Consider the following 23,504-nt stretch of genomic DNA (forward strand, 5'->3'; position numbering starts at 1 on the left):
GTAGTAATCTGCCAGTTGTTGTTTTGTTTCAGACATCATCACCTGTCCGACGAGGACTTCCTGTGTCTGCAGCAGCTTCAGCGTCTCGACACTCTGGAGGTTCTGGACTCGTTCTACAGACCCGACCCAACGGACCCGACCCGGGTCGTCAACCAGCCAAGTCCTCGTCTGCTGCAGCTGATCTCCGACCTGCAGAACCTGACCAATCACAGAGTCCAAGTCCTCACCAGCTCACACAGAGACCCGCTCTCCTGCCACTGTGTCTGACCAATCATAGACCTCCTGACCAATCACAGACCTCCTGACCAATCACAGACCTCCTGACCAATCACAGACCACCTGACCAATCAAAGACCTCCTGACCAATCACAGACCTCCTGACCAATCACAGACCTACTGACCAATCACAGACCTCCTGACCAATCACAGACCTCCTGACCAATCACAGAGCTCCTGACCAATCACAGACCTCCTGACCAATCACAGAGCTCCTGACCAATCACAGACCTCCTGACCAATCACAGAGCTCCTGACCAATCATAGACCAACTGACCAATCACAGAGCTCCTGACCAATCACAGACCTGACCAATCACAGAGCTCCTGACCAATCACAGACCACTTGACCAATCACAGACCTCCTGACCAATCAAAGACCTCCTGACCAATCACAGACCTCCTGACCAATCACAGAGCTCCTGACCAATCACAGACCTCCTGACCAATCACAGACCACCTGACCAATCACAGACCTCCTGACCAATCACAGACCACCTGACCAATCACAGACCACCTGACCAATCATAGACATCCTGACCAATCACAGACCACCTGACCAATCACAGACCTCCTGACCAATCACAGACATCCTGACCAATCATAGACCACCTGACCAATCACAGACCACCTGACCAATCACAGACCTCCTGACCAATCACAGACCACCTGACCAATCACAGACCTCCTGACCAATCACAGACCACCTGACCAATCACAGACCACCTGACCAATCATAGACATCCTGACCAATCACAGACCACCTGACCAATCATAGACATCCTGACCAATCATAGACCACCTGACCAATCACAGACCACCTGACCAATCACAGACCTCCTGACCAATCACAGACCACCTGACCAATCACAGACCTCCTGACCAATCACAGACCACCTGACCAATCACAGACCTCCTGACCAATCACAGACCACCTGACCAATCACAGACCACCTGACCAATCATAGACATCCTGACCAATCACAGACCACCTGACCAATCATAGACATCCTGACCAATCATAGACCACCTGACCAATCACAGACCACCTGACCAATCACAGACCTCCTGACCAATCACAGACCACCTGACCAATCACAGACCTCCTGACCAATCACAGACCACCTGACCAATCACAGACCACCTGACCAATCATAGACATCCTGACCAATCACAGACCACCTGACCAATCACAGACCTCCTGACCAATCATAGACCACCTGACCAATCACAGACCACCTGACCAATCACAGACCTCCTGACCAATCACAGACCACCTGACCAATCACAGACCACCTGACCAATCATAGACCTCCTGACCAATCAGACCACCTGACCAATCACAGACCACCTGACCAATCACAGACCTCCTGACCAATCACAGACCACCTGACCAATCACAGACCACCTGACCAATCACAGACCTCCTGACCAATCATAGACCTCCTGACCAATCAAAGACCTCCTGACCAATCATAGACCTCCTGACCAATCACAGACCGTCTGACCAATCACAGACCTCCTGACCAATCATAGACCTACTGACCAATCAAAGACCTCCTGACCAATCATAGACCTCCTGACCAATCAAAGACCTCCTGACCAATCATAGACCTCCTGACCAATCACAGACCACCTGACCAATCAAAGACCTCCTGACCAATCATAGACCTCCTGACCAATCACAGACCGTCTGACCAATCACAGACCTCCACTGCTCTCCTGCCACTGTGTCTGACCCTGGGGAGGGGCAAACGGTTCTAAAAGTCTGTTGTTGTGAAATATTACTCAACTAAAGGCTCTAAAGGTTCTATTATGGCTTCCTTCTTTCTTCTTTTAATGTACATCTATAATAAATACCAATTCTACTCTATCAACATCATGTATATCTATAATAACTACCAACTCTACTCTATCAACATCATGTACATCTATAATAAATAACTCTACTCTATCAACATCATGTACATCTATAATAAATACCAACTCTACTCTATCAACATCATGTACATCTATAATAAATACCAACTCTACTCTATCAACATCATGTACATCTATAATAAATACCAACTCTACTCTATCAACATCATGTACATCTATAATAAATAACTCTACTCTATCAACATCATGTACATCTATAATAAATAACTCTACTCTATCAACGTCTAAACACTACGGCCGACCTGAGTGTTTCCAAGCTTCGACCGTTGCCATGGTAATCGACCTCCAAATCAGTATTTGAATGCTTCGTTGTTGTTTTTTATACAAGTATGTAATAATAAAGTATAAATCCCTAAATAGCTCAGGAAATAAGGAATAATCCATATTCAACATGAATTATGAGTTCTGCTCTGTTTGTTGTGTGATCAGTCGTCAGGCAGCAGCACCGGAACCGTGCAAATGGAGACAGAAGAACATGTCAGCCTGCCAACCCGCTTTGCCAACCCGCTCTGCCAACCCGCTCTCTGCCAACCCGCTCTGCCAACCCGCTCTCTGCCAACCCGCTCTGCCAACCCGCTCTCTGCCAACCCGCTCTGCCAACCCGCTCTGCCAACCCGCTTTGCCAACCCGCTCTGCCAACCCGCTCTCTGCCAACCCGCTCTCTGCCAACCCGCTCTGCCAACCCGCTCTCTGCCAACCCGCTCTGCCAACCCGCTCTGCCAACCCGCTCTCTGCCAACCCGCTCTGCCAACCCGCTCTGCCAACCCGCTCTGCCAACCCGCTCTCTGCCAACCCGCTCTGCCAACCCGCTCTGCCAACCCGCTCTGCCAACCCGCTCTCTGCCAACCCGCTCTGCCAACCCGCTCTCTGCCAACCCGCTCTGCCAACCCGCTCTGCCAACCCGCTTTGCCAACCCGCTCTGCCAACCCGCTCTGCCAACCCGCTCTCTGCCAACCCGCTCTCTGCCAACCTGCTCTCTGCCAACCCGCTCTCTGCCAACCCGCTCTCTGCCAACCCGCTCTGCCAACCCGCTCTGCCAACCCGCTCTGCCAACCCGCTTTGCCAACCCGCTTTGCCAACCCGCTCTGCCAACCCGCTCTCTGCCAACCCGCTCTCTGCCAACCCGCTCTGCCAACCCGCTCTATGCCAACCCGCTCTCTGCCAACCCGCTCTGCCAACCCGCTCTCTGCCAACCCGCTCTCTGCCAACCAGCGCTGCCAACCCGCGCTGCCAACCCGCTCTCTGCCAACCCGCTCTGCCAACCCGCTCTCTGCCAACCCGCTCTCTGCCAACCCGCTCTGCCAACCCGCTCTCTGCCAACCCGCTCTCTGCCAACCAGCGCTGCCAACCCGCTCTCTGCCAACCCGCTCTGCCAACCCGCTCTGCCAACCCGCTCTCTGCCAACCCGCTCTCTGCCAACCCGCTCTCTGCCAACCCGCTCTCTGCCAACCCGCTCTGCCAAGCCGCTCTGCCAAGCCGCTCTCTGCCAAGCCACGCTGCCAAGCCGTGCGCTGCCAACCCGCTCTCTGCCAACCCGCTCTGCCAACCCGCTCTCTGCCAACCCGCTCTCTGCCAACCCGCTCTGCCAAGCCGCTCTCTGCCAACCCGCTCTCTGCCAACCCGCTCTGCCAACCCGCGCTGCCAAGCCGCGCTGCCAAGCCGCTCGCTGCCAAGCCGCTCTCTGCCAAGCCACTCTGCCAAGCCGCTCTGCCAAGCCGCTCTCTGCCAAGCCGCTCTGCCAACCATGTTTAAGCATCTGGTGTTGGGAGTCATCTGGTTGGTGCCCGTACCCTGACAGCTGCTTTCTGACTACAGTGGGCTCTTTAAGTGTAGTGGTGAACTCTGAACTCTGAACTCTGAACACTGAACACTGAACTCTGTGTGAGCCTTCTAGGCACTGAAGAACAGCGTGTGTGTGTGTGTGTGTGTGTGTGTATGTGTGTATGTGTGTATGCGTGTATGTGTGTGTGTGTGTGTGTGTGTGTGTGTGTGTGTGTGCTCCCTCTCTCTCTCAACACCCCGGCAAAGACAGGCCCCCTAAATCATCCTCACATCTCTGAGCAAGATGGAGGACCTGGCACCGTCTCTCCCCGCTGCAGCCAGAAGCTCTCTCTCCACCGTGGAACAGATACCTCTCTCCACCGTGGAACAGATACCTCTCTCCACCGTGGAACAGATACCTCTCTCCACCGTGGAACAGATACCTCTCTCCACCGTGGAACAGATACCTCTCTCTCCACTGTGGAACAGATACCTCTCTCTCCACCGTGGAACAGATACCTCTCTCCACCGTGGAACAGATACCTCTCTCTCCACCGTGGAACAGATACCTCTCTCCACCGTGGAACAGATACCTCTCTCTCCACCGTGGAACAGATACCTCTCTCTCCACTGTGGAACAGATACCTCTCTCTCCACTGTGGAACAGATAGCTCTCTCCACCGTGGAACAGATACCTCTCTCTCCACCGTGGAACAGATACCTCTCTCCACCGTGGAACAGATACCTCTCTCTCCACCGTGGAACAGATACCTCTCTCCACCGTGGAACAGATACCTCTCTCTCCACCGTGGAACAGATACCTCTCTCCACCGTGGAACAGATACCTCTCTCCACCGTGGAACAGATACCTCTCTCTCCACCGTGGAACAGATACCTCTCTCCACCGTGGAACAGATACCTCTCTCCACTGTGGAACAGATACCTCTCTCCACCGTGGAACAGATACCTCTCTCCACCGTGGAACAGATACCTCTCTCTCCACTGTGGAACAGATACCTCTCTCTCCACCGTGGAACAGATACCTCTCTCCTCACTGTGGAACAGATACCTCTCTCTCCACCGTGGAACAGATACCTCGCTCCTCACTGTGGAACAGATAGCTCTCTCCACTGTGGAACAGATACCTCTCTCTCCACCGTGGAACAGATACCTCTCTCTCCACCGTGGAACAGATACCTCTCTCTCCACTGTGGAACAGATACCTCTCTCTCCACCGTGGAACAGATACCTCTCTCCACTGTGGAACAGATACCTCTCTCCACTGTGGAACAGATACCTCTCTCCACCGTGGAACAGATACCTCTCTCCACCGTGGAACAGATACCTCTCTCTCCACTGTGGAACAGATACCTCTCTCCACCGTGGAACAGATACCTCTCTCTCCACCGTGGAACAGATACCTCTCTCCACCGTGGAACAGATACCTCTCTCCACCGTGGAACAGATACCTCTCTCCACCGTGGAACAGATACCTCTCTCCACTGTGGAACAGATACCTCTCTCCTCACTGTGGAACAGATACCTCTCTCCTCACTGTGGAACAGATACCTCTCTCCACTGTGGAACAGATACCTCTCTCCACCGTGGAACAGATACCTCTCTCCTCACTGTGGAACAGATACCTCTCTCCACTGTGGAACAGATACCTCTCTCCTCACTGTGGAACAGATACCTCTCTCCTCACCGTGGAACAGATACCTCTCTCCACCGTGGAACAGATACCTCTCTCCTCACTGTGGAACAGATACCTCTCTCCTCACTGTGGAACAGATACCTCTCTCCTCACTGTGGAACAGATACCTCTCTCAGCCGGGATTCCCCTCTAACCTCCTGGAGGACTGGAGTAATACCTCCTCAGCATTGTGTAAACTCTCTCTGGGAGAATGTACTCTGGTTCATCCACAGTTCCTTTCTACAGGCTCGGCTGCTGCTCTGTGTTCTTCAACTTTTCATCTCATGACTTCCTTAAAAGGAGGCGTTGTGTGAGGTGAGGGAGTCTACTCATTCTTCATGTTCTGTTCTCTCTTATTCCTCTTCAGGGTCACGGAGAGGCTGAAGCCATTTACACCTGATGTCTCCACATGACACCCGATGTCTCCACATGACACCCGATGTCTCCACATGACACCCGATGTCTCCACATGACACCCGATGTCTCCACATGACACCCGCCTGCAAGGAAACATTTCAAATTTTGTGAAAATTACAATTTGTATCCTAAATAAGGTACTTTTTGATTTGGGATGTGAATCACGTCCAGTAGTTCAGAAAGGTTCATAAATGAAAAATATAGATTTGTGTATGTGTATATTTGTTCAGCCTGACCTGAGCCACTAAGAGTCACATATAGCTACCCTTCTACCATCTTTCACTCGCTACTACCAACAATGACACAAATAGAAATTGATTTCCTTTTTCTGTTCTATTTATTTCTCTATATGAAACCTGCACAGTGTGTTTCAGGTGTTTTATATCCGTGTGTGAGCTGAGGTAGAACAGTGTAGTCTCAGCCCAGAGCTCCTGTCCCAGAGCTCCTGTCCCAGAGCTCCTGTCTCAGAGCTCCTGTCTCAGAGCTCCTGTCCCAGACCATAAAGACAATGGTCAGGTTTTGATGTGTGCTGTTTGACCTCAGAGGAATAAAGAAAAGGTCCCTTGACACCAAAGTTGACCAGAACAAGATGACAGGAACTCTGTCATCTAGGATGCCTCACAGAAAGGAGCCTGGTTATTGTGACAGAACAAAACCGATGAAATGCAGCACAGTGTGAGCAGATGAAGAGGACAGAGTGGACCTGGAGGGGACGAGGTATTACAGATGTATACCAGGATGGAGAGAGTACTAGAATGTCAGACTCACGTAAAGAACACATTGAAAGGGTCACATTCACTTTTCCAGTCTTTAAACATGGTTGTAAACCTGGACCAGGTGTCCCACTTTACGAGGGACTGCACAGCATTTCTGTCCCGCGTCCCACATATTGAGACAAAGTTCCACATTTTCATCGGCTCTAGTTTTCAAGTTAAAATCGGGCTTTTGTCCAACGGCTGTAAAGAAAGCAGAGCAGGCTGTCATCACAGGGCTGTGTGTGCTGTCAGACTGAGAACACGGGAATCAAGACAGGAGTCAAGACAGGAGTCAAGACGTGAGTCAAGACGTGAGTCAAGACGTGAGTCAAGACGTGAGCCAAGACGTGAGTCAAGACGTGAGTCAAGACAGGAGTCAAGACGTGAGTCAAGACGTGAGTCAAGACGTGAGTCAAGACGGGAGTCAAGACGGGAGTCAAGACGGGAGTCAAGACGGGAGTCAAGTCAGGTTCACATTTCACCGTCTTTGTGACGCTATGCCCAACGGAGACAATTGCTAGTCGCCGCAAAGTCACAAGTTATGCAGATTTAGGCGGAATATGATGGAAACTACAACAAAGGAAAATAAGAGTAGCTACAGCAACGATGATGAAACTACTTAGAAGTATCTATGAGCCGGTGGAAGGGGATCCACACTGAGGGGGGACACCACGTGAAGCCACACAGCTCCTGTGAGTCTCACAAGAAACATGTGTCTCAAAAAGAGATGTGCTGATCTCTGGATGCATTCAGCAGAGCATAGAGATGTTACAAGATAAGCAGAATAGAAATGTTTATTATTCAAGTTAGATAGACATTATATCAAACATGTAGACAACCTGTCCGCCTCGGTAACGCGTCCCACATTGTCCCACATTGTCCCACACAAACAGACTCTTTGTCCCACATTTGGTTTGTTAGGATCTGGTCACCCCGTTGTAAAGACGCCACTATATGATGATTAAAACCCAGACGATGATGATATAGAAGTCAGAAGATTGGGCCAAAAGGCATTACAAAAATGCTAATCCCAAACTCCAACCTGAACAGAAGGAAACTCACTCAGTGTCTGTCGAGACGCATCACAGCCAGAGTTACCAAGCCGGCTTATTAGAAGCCACTTTGGGCTTCTTTTCCTGAAAAGTCACTTCTAAATATTGGTGTAATAGTTGCAGTTTTTTTAGCTTGTTTTTAAAGTGTAGTTTCTTATTTGGGCTCGCTCCTGTCTCTCTCTGTGGGATATACAAGCACATCATGCCAATCTGTTTCCACATGTTAGCACTGAGAAACAGAAACACTGCAGCATCCTTCTCTTTAATGAGGCGTATCCACGCTGGACTCACGGGATCTGCAAAACTGTTTTAAATGTTCAAAGTTTAGTTGACAAGAAAAATGTAAAGTTACAAACTAAAAATGACATGAAACGTCTGAATCTTCTTTAGTTAAGTGTAAAGAATATTGCAATAAGCAAAAGCTGAATAGTTCCACCAAAATGCCAGAACATAACTCACCAGCCTTAAAGCATCACTAGAGCAAGTCTTTCATCAGCCAACAGCACACTAATGAAGCCCCCTCTAGAAGAGCTGCAGGCGACCTGAGGACCTCCTGTCCTTCCCATGGTCCGTCCATCCATCGAGGTCTCTCTCCAAGGCCAGCTGCTCCTAAAGGTGTGTGTGAGCCATGCTGAACCCTTGACCTCGCGGGTCTGAATTTCGTTCTAAATCTCGCGGGATTTGAGGGTTGACCTCCTCCTAAATGAGGCTGCTGAATCCACAACTAAAGGATGTTTTATCTGTAGAACCTCACATTTAAAAACAAATGCAAAACATATATTTATATATATATATATATCTTTTTATTTTTTTATAACATTTTTTCAGATGGAGGGGGGGGAGGGGTTCCTCTGCTGATGTATACCACTTTATTCCAACACAGCCCTCTAGAGCCGGCTCAGCAACCTGTACTGTCCAAAAAGACATTTTAGGCAACAAAAAAAAACAATCTGTCTGGAGCCGCAGAACATCAAAACATGAAAACATGTGATCATAATGATCACATGTTCACATGATCATAATGATCATAATGATCATGTGATCATTATGATCATTATGATCATTATGATGAAGGTAACTCAGTTTATAGTCTCAGTATATAGTATATCAGTCTAATGCAGTGAGGGCCAAAGAGACAATGGACTACGGAGTATTAGGGCCACATTGAGGGAAAACACATCTGAGGTTTACACAATAAAGTCAGAATATTATGAGAACAAAAAAGTTTTAATATTATGAGAATAAAGTCATAACTTATCGGGAAAAAAGACAATAATACGTAAAATTACTACTTTATAATATTACGACTTTATTCTTGAAATCTCTGATTTGCTAATGAGCTGCAGAGAGACCATCTCTAATGGGCCTTTCACATGGAACGCGGTTTGCGCTGCGCTGGCTGCTGGGTTCAGCGCACATCACAGTGCGCTGCGCCAAAAGTTCAACCAGTTCAGCTGCAGCAGTCTCAGTTCAGCTGCAGCAGTCTCAGTTCAGCTGCAGCAGTCTCAGTTCAGCTGCAGCAGTCTCAGTTCAGCTGCAGCAGTCTCAGTTCAGCTGCAGCAGTTTCAGTGCAGCAGTCTCAGTTCAGCTGCAGCAGTTTCAGTTCAGCTGCAGCAGTTTCAGTTCAGCTGCAGCAGTCTCAGTTCAGCTGCAGCAGTTTCAGTTCAGCTGCAGCGGTTTCAGCTGCGTGCTCCGCTGTGCTTCGCCACATTCCATGTGAAAGGCACGTTAGAAAGATGTAGTGTTTTGCTCTGATCAATCCGTGTATTGGAGAGTGCTGATGAAGTTGAGTCACTGACTGTCTGTTCCCATCCCAGCTCAATTCAAAGCTGCTTTAAAACTCAAATCAATTAAGACGGATTTAGTCAATTATGACAATAATTAGTTCAACAATGTCAGATTGATCTTATCTATGCCAGATAATGAATCAGTGTTGGAATGTATGAACTGTTTGTCATTGTTCATTCAAGCTTTGCAGACTTCTTTGTGAGCGTCTAACAGTTCTCTTCTTCTGGAGATATGATGGAATGTTTCATCTGGAATAATTGAATAGTGGTTTTGTTTCCACTCCGTCTCCCAGTCTCTGCTTCGTGTTTTTGCAACAGCAAAACCTTCGCTATCCTCATTACCATGACAACCAGAAGCGGATGAGACTATCTTGCTTTCTGCCATTCTATCTCACCAACAGAGTTTCTGCTGCACAACTTTGATTTGGTGGAATAAAGTCAAAGAGACAGGATAAGTCTCATCGTGTTTAGAACTGAACACATCAGTCGAGGCCTATAGCAGCTTCAGGATCAGCGTTATCAAAGAGGAAAGTCTTCAGCCTGCTCTGACATGTAGAGACGGGGTCTGCCTCCCGGACTGGAACTGCTGGTTCCAGAGAAGAGGAGCTTGATAGCTGAAGGCTCTGGCTCCCATTCTACTACTGGAGACTCTAGGAACCTCAAGTAACCCTGCTGCATTCTGGGAGCGCAGTGCTCTAGTGGGCTAGTAGGGTACTATGAGCTCCTGCTGCATTCTGGGAGCTGTAGTGGGGTAGTAGGGTACTATGAGCTCCTGCTGCATTCTGGGAGCTGTAGTGGGGTAGTAGGGTACTATGAGCTCCTGCTGCATTCTGGGAGCTGTAGTGGGGTAGTAGGGTACTATGAGCTCCTGCTGCATTCTGGGAGCTCTAGTGGGGTAGTAGGGTACTATGAGCTCCTGCTGCATTCTGGGAGCTGTAGTGGGGTAGTAGGGTACTATGAGCTCCTGCTGCATTCTGGGAGCTGTAGTGGGGTAGTAGGGTACTATGAGCTCCTACTGCATTCTGGGAGCTCTAGTGGGGTAGTAGGGTACTATGAGCTCCTGCTGCATTCTGGGAGCTCTAGTGGGGTAGTAGGGTACTATGAGCTCCTGCTGCATTCTGGGAGCTCTAGTGGGGTAGTAGGGTACTATGAGCTCCTGCTGCATTCTGGGAGCTGTAGTGGGGTAGTAGGGTACTATGAGCTCCTACTGCATTCTGGGAGCTCTAGTGGGGTAGTAGGGTACTATGAGCTCCTGCTGCATTCTGGGAGCTGTAGTGGGGTAGTAGGGTACTATGAGCTCCTGCTGCATTCTGGGAGCTGTAGTGGGGTAGTAGGGTACTATGAGCTCCTGCTGCATTCTGGGAGCTGTAGTGGGGTAGTAGGGTACTATGAGCTCCTGCTGCATTCTGGGAGCTGTAGTGGGGTAGTAGGGTACTATGAGCTCCTGCTGCATTCTGGGAGCTGTAGTGGGGTAGTAGGGTACCATGAGCTCCTGCTGCATTCTGGGCGCTGTAGTGGGGTAGGAGGGTACTATGAGCTCTTTAAGATATGATGGGACCGTTTAGCGCTCTGTAGGTGAGGAGGACGATTTTAAAATCTATTCTTGATTTTGCAGGCAGCCAGTGCAGAGAAGCTAATACAGGAGTTATATGATCTCTAGTTATAGTCAGGACACGCTGCAGCATTCTGGATCAACTGGAGAGTCTGTAGAGACTTATTAGAGCAGCCTGATAGTTCTACCACACGTTCTACTAACACCTGTTCTACTACACGTTCTACTACCACACGTTCTACTACCACACATTCTACTAACACCTGTTCTACCACACGTTCTACTAACACCTGTTCTACCACACGTTCTACTAACACCTGTTCTACCACACGTTCTACTAACACCTGTTCTACTACACGTTCTACTACCACACGTTCTACTAACACCTGTTCTACCACACGTTCTACTAACACCTGTTCTACTACACGTTCTACTACCACACGTTCTACTACCACACATTCTACTAACACCTGTTCTACCACACGTTCTACTAACACCTGTTCTACCACACGTTCTACTAACACCTGTTCTACCACACGTTCTACTAACACCTGTTCTACTACACGTTCTACTACCACACGTTCTACTAACACCTGTTCTACCACACGTTCTACTAACACCTGTTCTACTACACGTTCTACTACCACACGTTCTACTACCACACGTTCTACTAACACCTGTTCTACCACACGTTCTAATACATGTTCTACCACACGTTCTAATACATGTTCTACAACACGTTCTACTACCACACGTTCTACTAACACCTGTTCTACCACACGTTCTACCACACGTTCTAATACATGTTCTACCACACGTTCTACCACACGTTCTACTACCACATGTTCTACCAAAAATTCTACCACATTTTCTACCACACGTTCTACCTCATGTTCTACCACACATTCTACTTCCACATGTTCTAACAAATGTTCTACTACCAAACTTTCTACTACCACATGTTCCACTACCACATGTTCTACCAACACCTGTTCTACCACACGTTCTACCACACATTCTAATACATGTTCTACCACACGTTCTAATACATGTTCTATCACACGTTCTGCTACCACATGTTCTACTGCACGTTCTACTACCATGTGTTCTACCACATGTTCTACCACACGTTCTACAAGTTCTACTAAAACATGTTCTACCTAATGTTTAACCACACGTTCTACTACTGCATGTTCTAACAAATGTTCTACCACATGTTCTAATACATGTTCTACCACACGTTCTAATACATGTTCTACCACATGTTCTACCATACGTTCTAATACATGTTCTACCACACGTTCTGCTACCATATGTTCTACTACCACATGTTCTACCAGATATTCTACTACCACATGTTCTACCACATGTTCTGCCAGATATTCTACTACCACGTTCTACCACATGTTCTGCCAGATATTCTACTACCACATGTTCTACCAGACGTTCTAATACATATTCTACTACCACATGTTCTAACAAATGTTCTACCACATGTTCTACTACCTCACGTTCTAATACATGTTCTACCACATGTTCTACCACACGTTCTGCTACATGTTCTACTACCACATGTTCTACCACATGTTCTAATACATGTTCTACCACACGGTCTGCTACCACATGTTCTAATACATGTTCTATTACACGTTCTGCTACCACATGTTCTAATACATGTTCTACCACACGTTCTACTACCACATGTTCTACCAGACATTCTACTACCACATGTTCTAACAAATGTTCTACTACCACACTTTCTACTACCACATGTTCTACTAACACACGTTCTACAATCAATCTACCACACGTTCTACTACATGTTCTACCAAAAGTTCTACCACATTTTCTACCACACATTCTACCTCATGTTCTAACAAATGTTCTACTACCAAACTTTCTACTACCACATGTTCTACCACCACACGTTCTACCAGACATTCTACTACCACATGTTCTACTACCACATGTTCTGCCGGATATTCTACTACCACATGTTCTACCAGACGTTCTAATACATGTTCTACTACCACATGTTCTACAACCAATCTACTAAAACATGTTCTACCTAATGTTTTACCACACGTTCTACTACCACATGTTCTACCAAAAGTTTTACCACATGTTCTGCCAGATATTCTACTACCACATGTTCTACCAGACGTTCTAATACATATTCTACTACCACATGTTCTACCAGACGTTCTAATACATATTCTACTACCACATGTTCTACCAAAAGTTCTACCACACGTTCTACCAGACATTCTACTTCCACATGTTCTACTACCACATGTTCTGCTTCCACACATTCTACCACCACAGGTTCTGTGGATCATTATTGGCCCGAGCTCATCAGAGGTTCTCAGACGCTGGTTCTGACTGTGTTCTGAAGGTATTAACCAATGAGCTGTGAGGCCGATCAGAATTAGACTGAGGTTCCTCCCTCGGCCCGGTTCTGCCCATTATGGTTCTAACCTCCAGACTAAACGTGTCTTTATATCTGAACATAATGTTTCTGAAGACGCCACAAATACAGAAAACAAAGACTTTTATTTTGAAATTACAAACAGGCTTCCTGTTCAGTTATTTACAGCTGAAAGAAAAAATACAATAAAATGTATATAAAAAACAAAAAGTGTCCTCCTCCTTCTCTCCTCCTCCTCTTCCTCTCCTCCTCATCCTCTTCCTCTTCTCTCCTCCTCTCTTCCTGCGTCCATGCAGTCCGTTATAAAACTCCCAGAATGCTTTGTGGTCACGGGGGTGTGACAGTGGGCGGAGTCTCAGCTTCCTGTTGATCCGCTACCGTCACTCCGACGCCTCGCCGTCTTTCACCTTCTTCTTCTTCTTCTTCTTTTTGGCGCTATCGACAACCTGCAGGACACAAACACACCTTCATTATATACACATAATAAATATATATTCATTTAACATCTATAAATATGAATATATATATATTTAACATATCTAAAAACTGTATAAACACAAGGTCATTATTAATCATTTAAACACTCAGTGACTCACCTCCGTCTCAGGCTCCGCCCCCAGCTCATCAGGCTCCGCCCCCGTCTCATCGAGCCCCGCCTCCTCCAGTTTCACCCTCTTCTCTTTCTTCTTCTTCTTCTTCTCTTTCTTCCCGTCCTCCGCCGTCGGAGTGTTGGGCATCGTCGTCGCTTCGCCGTCGCTCTCCGTCGCCTCCCGCTTCCTCTGTAGAGCACAAAGGTCAAAGGTCAAAGACTCTGATTGGACGACATCATGAGGTTCACGGTCATGTGACCTCAATAATATGATTTTCAACCAGCCGGTTTATCTCCGGTCCAGTGGAGTAAAGATGAAGTACATCGAGTAGTACTAACCAGTACATCGAGCAGTACTAACCAGTACATCGAGCAGTACTAACCAGTACATCGAGCAGTACTAACCAGTACATCGAGCAGTACTAACCAGTACATCGAGCAGTACTAACCAGTACATCGAGCAGTACTAACCAGTACATCGAGTAGTACTAACCAGTACATCGAGTAGTACTAACCAGTACATCGAGTAGTACTAACCAGTACATCGAGTAGTACTAACCAGTACATCGAGTAGTACTAACCAGTACATCGAGTAGTACTAACCAGTACATCGAGTAGTACTAACTAGTACATCGAGTAGTACTAACCAGTACATCGAGTAGTACTAACCAGTACATCGAGTAGTACTAACTAGTACTCCGCAGTAGGCAGTACTACATGTTGTCATACTTTACACAGATGTGATCATTGATTGACTTTACCTTCGCTGGAGTGTCACATGACTCCTCGGTCGCCTTGGAGACGCTGTCAATCAAAACAACAACATTTAATATTCAAACATTTTTATGCTTTCAACATTTAAACTGATGACATCGCCGTCGGCCCGATGACGTCACTGTTCTCAGGTGAGCGGCCGCTCAGCTACCAGCTGAGTGAAGCGGCTCAGACCGAGTGTTTCCTGTAGCAGAGCGACTCCCTCAGAGAGCACGTCAGCTCACTGAGGGATAACTGTCTGCACCTGTAGGCCCCGCCCCCTCACCTGCAACAGGCCCCGCCCCCTCACCTGTAGTCCACATACCCGCTCCTCCAGTCGCTCGGCGTGCTGCCGTTGGGCTTGCCGTGTTTGTCCAGGAGTCCTTTCTGAATCATCATCTTCTTCTGACTGGCCTGATGAGAAGCAGCTCGTTAATATCTTAACCTTTGTTACAACTCGTTAATCGTCCACGTGGACGGACGACGGCGGCGTACCTTCGGTCCCAGACCCCACTTCCGAGGATACGTGTCTCTCTCCATGATCACCCTCTTGATCTTCGCCACCACGCCGTGATCACACGTGGAGATGACGGCGGTCGTCATCAGAGCGACACCTGGAGGAGGATGGACTGGTTAATTAGTCATTCACCAGGTCACAACAGGTCACTAACGGGTCACCGACGGGTCACCGACGGGTCACTAACGGGTCACTAAGAGGTCACCAACAGGTCACCGACAGGGTAAACCGACGGGTCACTAGTGTTGAGGTGAGCCATCAGAGAAGGGTGATAGATAGCAGGTCATCACGGCCCAGAAGGCTACTGCAGCTACACAGCTCATCATGTGGCAGATCCTGGACACCCCCCCCCCCCCAGCCCGCCGTCTCACCTGTGCAGATGGCCTCGCCCTTCGTCGTTATGACGACGATGTCCTGGTTCATCTCGATGCCGTCTTCGTAGCGGAGGACACCCGGCAGCATGATCTTCGCCCCGTAACAGATGGCGTTCACCTGGAGACACGATGGCGGTCCGGAGTCATGCATCCATAACCACAACTAGATATGTATATTCTATATTATGATGATGATGGCGATGGCGAGGAGGAGGAAGACTACTCACAGCGCTGTCCTTCATCACCAGCCGTCTGTGGGACACCAGCAGCTTCTCCAGCGGGAAGACGACCCTCCTCAGGTACGTCTCGTCTTTGTTGTGGTCAAACTGCCACTGAGCGTCCATCACGTCGTGCATCGTCACCATGTGGTCCTGAACACACACACATATATATATATGAAATGATGACGTCATGGTGATGTCAGCAGTGGGTGTGATGTCATGGTGATGTCAGCAGCGTGGAGGCTCCACAGTGTCTACAGATGATGTAATCTGTGTCTCTGCTGCAGCTTCCTGTTCCAGAGTTTCATTACCAGCCCGGCACCGAGCAGCCGGCCTGGACTCAACACCTGGAGGATGACATCATGACATCACAGGAAGTGAGGCTGACCTTCTCTCCCAGCACGCCGGACCGGACTCTCCTCAGCTCCTGCATCTGACCTCCGACCCCGAGCATCAGGCCCAGGTGGACGCACAGAGTCCGGATGTAGGTTCCCGCCTCGCAGCTCACCCAGAAGATCCCTGAAACACAGTCACGTGACCGATGACATCATCGTATCGATCGCAGATAGCTGCGTATCGATTACTGATAAGTGATTATTGATCATTGCTAGGTGTGTATTGATTATAGATCTTACCTAGCCTCCTCTCAGGGTCGTATTCTATCAGTTTGCTCTCGTAGACCGTTCGGACCCTCAGTTGTCGTTTGACGGCGGCGATGAGCGGCGGCCGCTGGAACAGAGCGCCGGTCAGCGTCTCCAACGCCTGCAGACATGAACCGAGTCAGCGCCGGTCACCGACTAAACAGACCATAATAATCAATAACACTAATACAGCAGGAAGTGGTGGGACTCACCCGGGCCAGCGTGTGCTCGCTCTCGATGGCGTTGTGCAGCCTAACGATCCCCACATACTCTTTACCTGCAACACACACAGAGAGTAGTGAGGGGGGGCGCTGGGTTTTAATGTGCTCTCAGCCCGCCGGCCGGGCGGAGACACTCTGACTACACCACAAACAGGAAGTGGTCATCGCTTACCGGCGCTCTGCTGGGACTTGACCATCCGCGTGGCTCGATCCACGCACACGATCAGACAGCCGGTGACCTTCGGGTCGAGCGTCCCGCTGTGACCCGTCTTCTCCACGCGCAGGATCCTCCGGATCCACGCCACCACCTCGTGAGATGACGGGTTCGCCGGCTTGTCCAGGTTGATGAAACCCGACCTGACAGGAAGTAGAACAGCTTCCTGTTAGCATATTATCTTAGCATTAATCTGCAGGTCACCTGACAGTCCTGATGTGTTAGCATGTTAGCGTAGCGTACCTGACATAATCCTGATGTGTTAGCGTGTTAGCGTAGCATACCTGACATAGTCCTGATGTGTTAGCGTGTTAGCGTAGCATACCTGACATAGTCCTTATGTGTTAGCGTGTTAGCGTAGCATACCTGACATAGTCCTGATGTGTTAGCGTAGCATACCTGACATAGTCCTGATGTGTTAGCGTGTTAGCGTAGCATACCTGACATAGTCCTGATGTGTTAGCGTAGCATACCTGACATAGTCCTTATGTGTTAGCGTGTTAGCGTAGCATACCTGACATAGTCCTGATGTGTTAGCGTAGCATACCTGACATAGTCCTGATGTGTTAGCGTGTTAGCGTAGCATACCTGACATAGTCCTGATGTGTTAGCGTAGCATACCTGACATAGTCCTGATGTGTTAGCATGTTAGCGTAGCATACCTGACATAGTCCTGATGTGTTAGCATGTTAGCGTAGCATACCTGACAGTCCTGATGTGTTAGCGTAGCGTACCTGACATAGTCCTGATGTGTTAGCATGTTAGCGTAGCATACCTGACAGTCCTGATGTGTTAGCGTAGCGTACCTGACATAGTCCTGATGTGTTAGCATGTTAGCGTAGCATACCTGACATAGTCCTGATGTGTTAGCATGTTAGCATAGCATACCTGACATAGTCCTGATGTGTTAGCATGTTAGCATAGCATACCTGACATAGTCCTGATGTGTTAGCGTGTTAGCGTAGCGTACCTGACAATCCTGATATGTTAGCGTGTTAGCATAGCGTACCTGACATAGTCCTGATATGTTAGCGTGTTAGCGTAGCGTACCTGACATAGTCCTGATATGTTAGCGTGTTAGCGTAGCATACCTGACAGTCCTGATGTGTTAGCGTGTTAGCATAGCGTACCTGACATAGTCCTGGTGTATTAGCGTGTTAGCGTAGCTGACATAGTCCTGATGTGTTAGCGTAGCTGACATAGTCCTGATGTGTTAGCGTAGCTGACATAGTCCTGATGTGTTAGCGTAGCGTACCTGACAGTCCTGATGTGTTAGCGTAGCGTACCTGACATAGTCCTGATGTGTTAGCGTGTTAGCGTAGCGTACCTGACAGTCCTGATGTGTTAGCGTGTTAGCGTAGCGTACCTGACAGTCCTGATGTGTTAGCGTGTTAGCGTAGCGTACCTGACATAGTCCTGGTGTGTTAGCGTAGCTGACATAGTCCTGATGTGTTAGCGTAGCTGACATAGTCCTGATGTGTTGGCGTAGCATACCTGACATAGTCCTGATGTGTTAGCGTAGCGTACCTGACAGTCCTGATGTGTTAGCGTGTTAGCGTAGCGTACCTGACATAGTCCTGATGTGTTAGCGTAGCGTACCTGACAGTCCTGATGTGTTAGCGTAGCGTACCTGACATAGTCCTGATGTGTTAGCGTGTTAGCGTAGCGTACCTGACATAGTCCTGATGTGTTAGCATGTTAGCGTAGCATACCTGACAGTCCTGATGTGTTAGCGTAGCGTACCTGACATAGTCCTGATGTGTTAGCGTAGCGTACCTGACATAGTCCTGATGTGTTAGCGTGTTAGCGTAGCGTACCTGACATAGTCCTGATGTGTTAGCATGTTAGCGTACCTGACATAGTCCTGATGTGTTAGCGTGTTAGCGTAGCGTACCTGACATAGTCCTGGTGTGTTAGCATGTTAGCGTAGTGTACCTGACATAGTCCTGGTGTGTTAGCATGTTAGCGTAGTGTACCTGACATAGTCCTGGTGTGTTAGCGTGTTAGCGTAGCGTACCTGACATAGTCCTGATGTGTTAGCATGTTAGCGTACCTGACATAATCCTGATGTGTTAGCGTGTTAGCGTAGCGTACCTGACATAGTCCTGGTGTGTTAGCGTGTTAGCGTAGCTGACATAGTCCTGATGTGTTAGCATGTTAGCGTACCTGACATAGTCCTGATGTGTTAGCGTGTTAGCGTAGCGTACCTGACATAGTCCTGGTGTGTTAGCGTGTTAGCGTAGCTGACATAGTCCTGATGTGTTAGCGTAGCTGACAGTCCTGATGTGTTAGCGTGTTAGCGTAGCGTACCTGACAGTCCTGATGTGTTAGCGTGTTAGCGTACCTGACAGTCCTGATGTGTTAGCGTGTTAGCGTGTTAGCGTACCTGACAGTCCTGATGTGTTAGCGTGTTAGCGTACCTGACAGTCCTGATGTGTTAGCGTGTTAGCGTAGCGTACCTGACAGTCCTGATGTGTTAGCGTGTTAGCGTAGCGTACCTGACAGTCCTGATGTGTTAGCGTGTTAGCGTGTTAGCGTACCTGACAGTCCTGATGTGTTAGCGTGTTAGCGTACCTGACAGTCCTGATGTGTTAGCGTGTTAGCGTAGCGTACCTGACATAGTCCTGATGTGTTAGCGTGTTAGCGTACCTGACATAGTCCTGATGTGTTAGCATGTTAGCGTAGCGTACCTGACATAGTCCTGGATGCTCCTCCTCAGCGGGTTGCTGCCGTGAGGTAGAGGAGTGTAATGAGCCGTCCGGATGTTCAGTTTATCAAAATTCTGCAGGAAACAAAATTAAATGTAAAACGAGACGACTTCTTCGTTGGTTTGTTCACTTCCTGTCCGAAGACGATAAACCGTCGGGCTAACGTTTAACGCCGTCGTGTGATCAGAACAGTTAAATCGTCTCGGCGGCGGTCGGGTCAAGTCGAACTCTCCGGGCGGTTTTGGGTCGCTACGGCAAAACGCCGGAGCGACGCCGGTACCGCGCCCGAGAGGCCCCGCCCCCAGAACGGGAGTGGAGGCAACGACTGCGACTGAGACGAGCCGCTCAGAGAATGGATAAACTTCTTCATCACTTCACACGCTGACGACTCGTCTAACATCTTCATCACTTCACACGCTAACATCTTCATCACTTCACACGCTGACGACTCGTCTAACATCTTCATCACTTCACACGCTAACATCTTCATCACTTCACACGCTAACATCTTCATCACTTCACACGCTAACAACTCATCTAACATCTTCATCACTTCACACGCTAACATCTTCATCACTTCACACGCTAACAACTCATCTAACATCTTCATCACTTCACACGCTAACGACTCGTCCAACATCTTCATCACTTCACACGCTAACATCTTCATCACTTCACACGCTGACGACTCGTCCAACATCTTCATCACTTCACACGCTAACGACTCGTCTAACATCTTCATCACTTCACACGCTAACGACTCGTCCAACATCTTCATCACTTCACACGCTAACGACTCGTCTAACATCTTCATCACTTCACACGCTAACGACTCGTCTAACATCTTCATCACTTCACACGCTAACGACTCGTCTAACATCTTCATCACTTCACACGCTAACGACTCGTCCAACATCTTCATCACTTCACACGCTAACGACTCGTCCAACATCTTCATCACTTCACACGCTAACGACTCGTCCAACATCTTCATCACTTCACACGCTAACGACTCGTCCAACATCTTCATCACTTCACACGCTAACGACTCGTCTAACATCTTCATCACTTCACACGCTAACGACTCGTCTAACATCTTCATCACTTCACACGCTAACGACTCGTCTAACATCTTCATCACTTCACACGCTAACGACTCGTCTAACATCTTCATCACTTCACACGCTGACGACTCGTCCAACATCTTCATCACTTCACACGCTAACATCTTCATCACTTCACACGCTAACGACTCGTCTAACATCTTCATCACTTCACACGCTAACGACTCGTCTAACATCTTCATCACTTCACACGCTAACGACTCGTCTAACATCTTCATCACTTCACACGCTGACGACTCGTCCAACATCTTCATCACTTCACACGCTGACGACTCGTCCAACATCTTCATCACTTCACACGCTGACGACTCGTCCAACATCTTCATCACTTCACACGCTAACGACTCGTCCAACATCTTCATCACTTCACACGCTGACGACTCGTCTAACATCTTCATCACTTCACACGCTAACGACTCGTCCAACATCTTCATCACTTCACACGCTGACGACTCGTCTTTATACATTTATAGGATTATTATTATCACCCAGGTGTCTGATCAGTGACAGACAGGTGACTTCAGTTTCAGGTGTGATCGGGTGTGAGATAGCAGGTGTGATAGCAGGTGTGATAACAGGTGTGATTGAGTACCTTCAGTAACAGAGGCCACTGGGACGTGTCCAGAGAAGCGACTTTAGACTCCGGCTGGATGAAGAAGTCTCCGCTCTGCTGGATCTCCTGTTAACACAAAACCAACCATTGTCTTCATCTTCATCGTTCAGCGGGACGGAGACACAACAACCAACATCATCTTCTTCATCACACTCACCCCGACTTCTTCTTCACTGACTTTCTTCACCTTCTTCTTCTTCTTCACCGACGCTGCTGAAACACACACACAGAGACACACACACCGTCAGCTGGAGTAGAAAACACTCTGTAGATCTTCACTCTCTGCAGGTTACCTGACAGTCCATGCTCTATTAGATCACACCGCGAGATATATATATATCTATATATATATATATATATATATATATATATATATATACCTATATATATATATATATATATATATATATCTAGATATATATATATATATATCTATATATATATATCTAGATAGATATATATATATATCTATCTAGATAGATATATCTATCTATACACACTATTAGATCACACCTGTATAAATACATTAAACTCTCTTCTATAATGCTCCAGGTGTGGGTTTATAGCTGGTTCAGGTGGTGTATAGCTGGTTCAGGTGGTGTATAGCTGGTTCAGGTGGTGTATAGCTGGTTCAGGTGGTGTATAGCTGGTTCAGGTGGTGTATAGCTGGTTCAGGTGGTGTATAGCTGGTTGGAGGTGAGAGCAGCAGCCCACGTGGCTCTCCGACAACACGTGGCCGGTTGTTAGCATCAGATGCTAACATGCTAACAGGACATCCCATGATGCAGCAGCATGTTCAGCGCAGCGGATCACACAGAGGAGCTGGACTCTGCAGGTTCCACATTAACGGTGAAGCTGCTGAAACGGGTCTCCAACTGCTCCTGCAGAACCAGAACCAGGACCCGGAGGCCGGGTCTCTGGCTGGATGAGGCCGCCTCATGGTGCGTCCTGCCGGGGCAACGTGAGCAGGCCTCTGGGCCTCTAACAGGACCCTCAGTACTGCTGCTGGGACCGGAAACACGCGCCGAACTCACGAGCACGACTACAACACGAGACTGGACCTCTAAACCGAGTCTGGACCTCCTCACGGAACCACACAGCTACAAACCACTGTTCTGCTCCACCGAGTCTGGTGGGACCAGAACCACCCAGCGGGACCAGAACCACCCAGCGGGACCAGAACCACCCAGCGGGACCAGAACCACCCAGCGGGACCAGAACCACCCAGCGGGACCAGAACCACCCAGCGGGACCAGAACCACCCAGCGGGACGGTTAGAGGAGCAGCCCAGATTAAACAGATTAAACAGATTAAACAGAGTAGAGAGTTCAGCAGCTCACCTTCCGTCTCCGCCATCTTCCTCTGAGAGACTGAGCTCACTGCCCGCTGCTCTCTGCTCCTCCTCTTCCTCTGCTCCTCCTCTGCTCTCTGCTCCTCCTCTTCCTCTGCTCCTCCTCTTCCGCTGCTCTCTGCTCCTCCTCTTCCTCTGCTCTCTGCTCTCTGCTCCTCCTCTGCTCTCTGCTCCTCCTCTTCCTCTGCTCCTCCTCTTCCTCTGCTCCTCCTCTGCTCTCTGCTCCTCCTCTTCCTCTGCTCCTCCTCTTCCTCTGCTCCTCCTCTTCCTCTGCTCCTCCTCTGCTCTCTGCTCCTCCTCTTCCTCTGCTCCTCCTCTTCCTCTGCTCCTCCTCTTCTTCTGCTCTCTGCTCCTCCTCTTCCTCTCCTCTCTGCTCCTCCTCTTCCTCTGCTCCTCCTCTTCCGCTGCTCTCTGCTCCTCCTCTTCCGCTGCTCTCTGCTCCTCCTCTTCTTCTTCTTCTTCTGTGGTGTTACCGGCGGTCTACCGGACCGGTTAGAGGAGCCGCCTCCTGCTGGAC

The 23,504-nt window shown here is 48.7% G+C and overlaps 2 protein-coding genes, 2 long non-coding RNA genes and 1 other non-coding gene across 10 annotated transcripts; 1 reads left to right on the forward strand and 4 right to left on the reverse strand.

The window, feature by feature from the left end:
- Positions 1-211: 211 nt before the first annotated feature.
- On the reverse strand, positions 212-2,042 carry LOC119484298. 2 transcript variants are annotated; one of them, XR_005205948.1, is made up of 3 exons: positions 1,985-2,042; positions 1,738-1,889; positions 212-298 (listed from the first exon to the last, which is right to left on the reverse strand). It is a non-coding gene; the product is annotated as an uncharacterized LOC119484298 (long non-coding RNA). The 2 variants fall into 2 exon arrangements; XR_005205949.1 differs by having other exon boundaries at positions 1,738-1,927.
- Positions 2,043-9,229: 7,187 nt separating this feature from the next.
- Positions 9,230-13,871, forward strand: LOC119484297 (uncharacterized protein PB18E9.04c-like). Its single transcript, XM_037763014.1, has 2 exons — positions 9,230-9,617; positions 11,364-13,871. Exons 1-2 carry the CDS (start codon positions 9,230-9,232, stop codon positions 12,395-12,397), a joined length of 1,422 nt encoding a protein of 473 aa, XP_037618942.1. The 3' UTR covers positions 12,398-13,871.
- On the reverse strand, positions 13,768-23,067 carry dkc1 (dyskeratosis congenita 1, dyskerin). Of its 5 annotated transcripts, none has more exons than XR_005205945.1 (16): positions 22,977-23,067; positions 21,794-21,849; positions 21,616-21,702; positions 19,882-19,973; positions 17,150-17,334; positions 16,969-17,033; positions 16,751-16,877; positions 16,504-16,634; positions 16,122-16,265; positions 15,892-16,012; positions 15,499-15,617; positions 15,329-15,417; positions 15,012-15,054; positions 14,258-14,440; positions 13,939-14,107; positions 13,768-13,902 (listed from the first exon to the last, which is right to left on the reverse strand). XR_005205945.1 is itself a non-coding variant. In XM_037763010.1 (15 exons), exons 1-15 carry the CDS (start codon positions 22,990-22,992, stop codon positions 14,042-14,044), a joined length of 1,539 nt encoding a protein of 512 aa, XP_037618938.1. In that variant the 5' UTR covers positions 22,993-23,067; the 3' UTR covers positions 13,939-14,041. The 5 variants fall into 5 exon arrangements, 1 of the variants encoding a protein (XP_037618938.1); XR_005205943.1 differs by having other exon boundaries at positions 15,314-15,417; positions 22,977-23,066; XR_005205944.1 differs by having other exon boundaries at positions 15,314-15,417; positions 21,794-21,846; positions 22,977-23,007.
- LOC119484299 lies at positions 15,774-15,851 on the reverse strand. The gene has a single exon (XR_005205950.1). It is a non-coding gene; the product is annotated as a small nucleolar RNA SNORD83 (small nucleolar RNA).
- On the reverse strand, positions 18,357-19,243 carry LOC119484295. The gene is made up of 3 exons (XR_005205947.1): positions 18,758-19,243; positions 18,686-18,718; positions 18,357-18,518 (listed from the first exon to the last, which is right to left on the reverse strand). It is a non-coding gene; the product is annotated as an uncharacterized LOC119484295 (long non-coding RNA).
- Positions 23,068-23,504: the final 437 nt, after the last annotated feature.

The sequence above is a fragment of the Sebastes umbrosus genome, unplaced genomic scaffold (genome assembly GCF_015220745.1).
Source record: "Sebastes umbrosus isolate fSebUmb1 unplaced genomic scaffold, fSebUmb1.pri scaffold_134_arrow_ctg1, whole genome shotgun sequence".
NCBI classification, from domain to species: domain Eukaryota; kingdom Metazoa; phylum Chordata; class Actinopteri; order Perciformes; family Sebastidae; genus Sebastes; species Sebastes umbrosus.

Coding starts and splice junctions, on each gene's coding strand:
- LOC119484297 (XM_037763014.1), top strand. CDS start 9,230: ATGAGCTGCAGAGAGACCATCTCTAATGGGCCTTTCACATGGAACGCG. Junction 9,618..11,363: donor CGCCACATTCCATGTGAAAG/GCACGTTAGAAA, acceptor GACACGCTGCAG/CATTCTGGATCAACTGGAGA.
- dkc1 (XM_037763010.1), bottom strand. Junction 19,974..21,615: donor AGTGGCCTCTGTTACTGAAG/GTACTCAATCAC, acceptor TGTTTCCTGCAG/AATTTTGATAAACTGAACAT. Junction 16,266..16,503: donor CCGGCGTGCTGGGAGAGAAG/GTCAGCCTCACT, acceptor GTGTGTGTTCAG/GACCACATGGTGACGATGCA.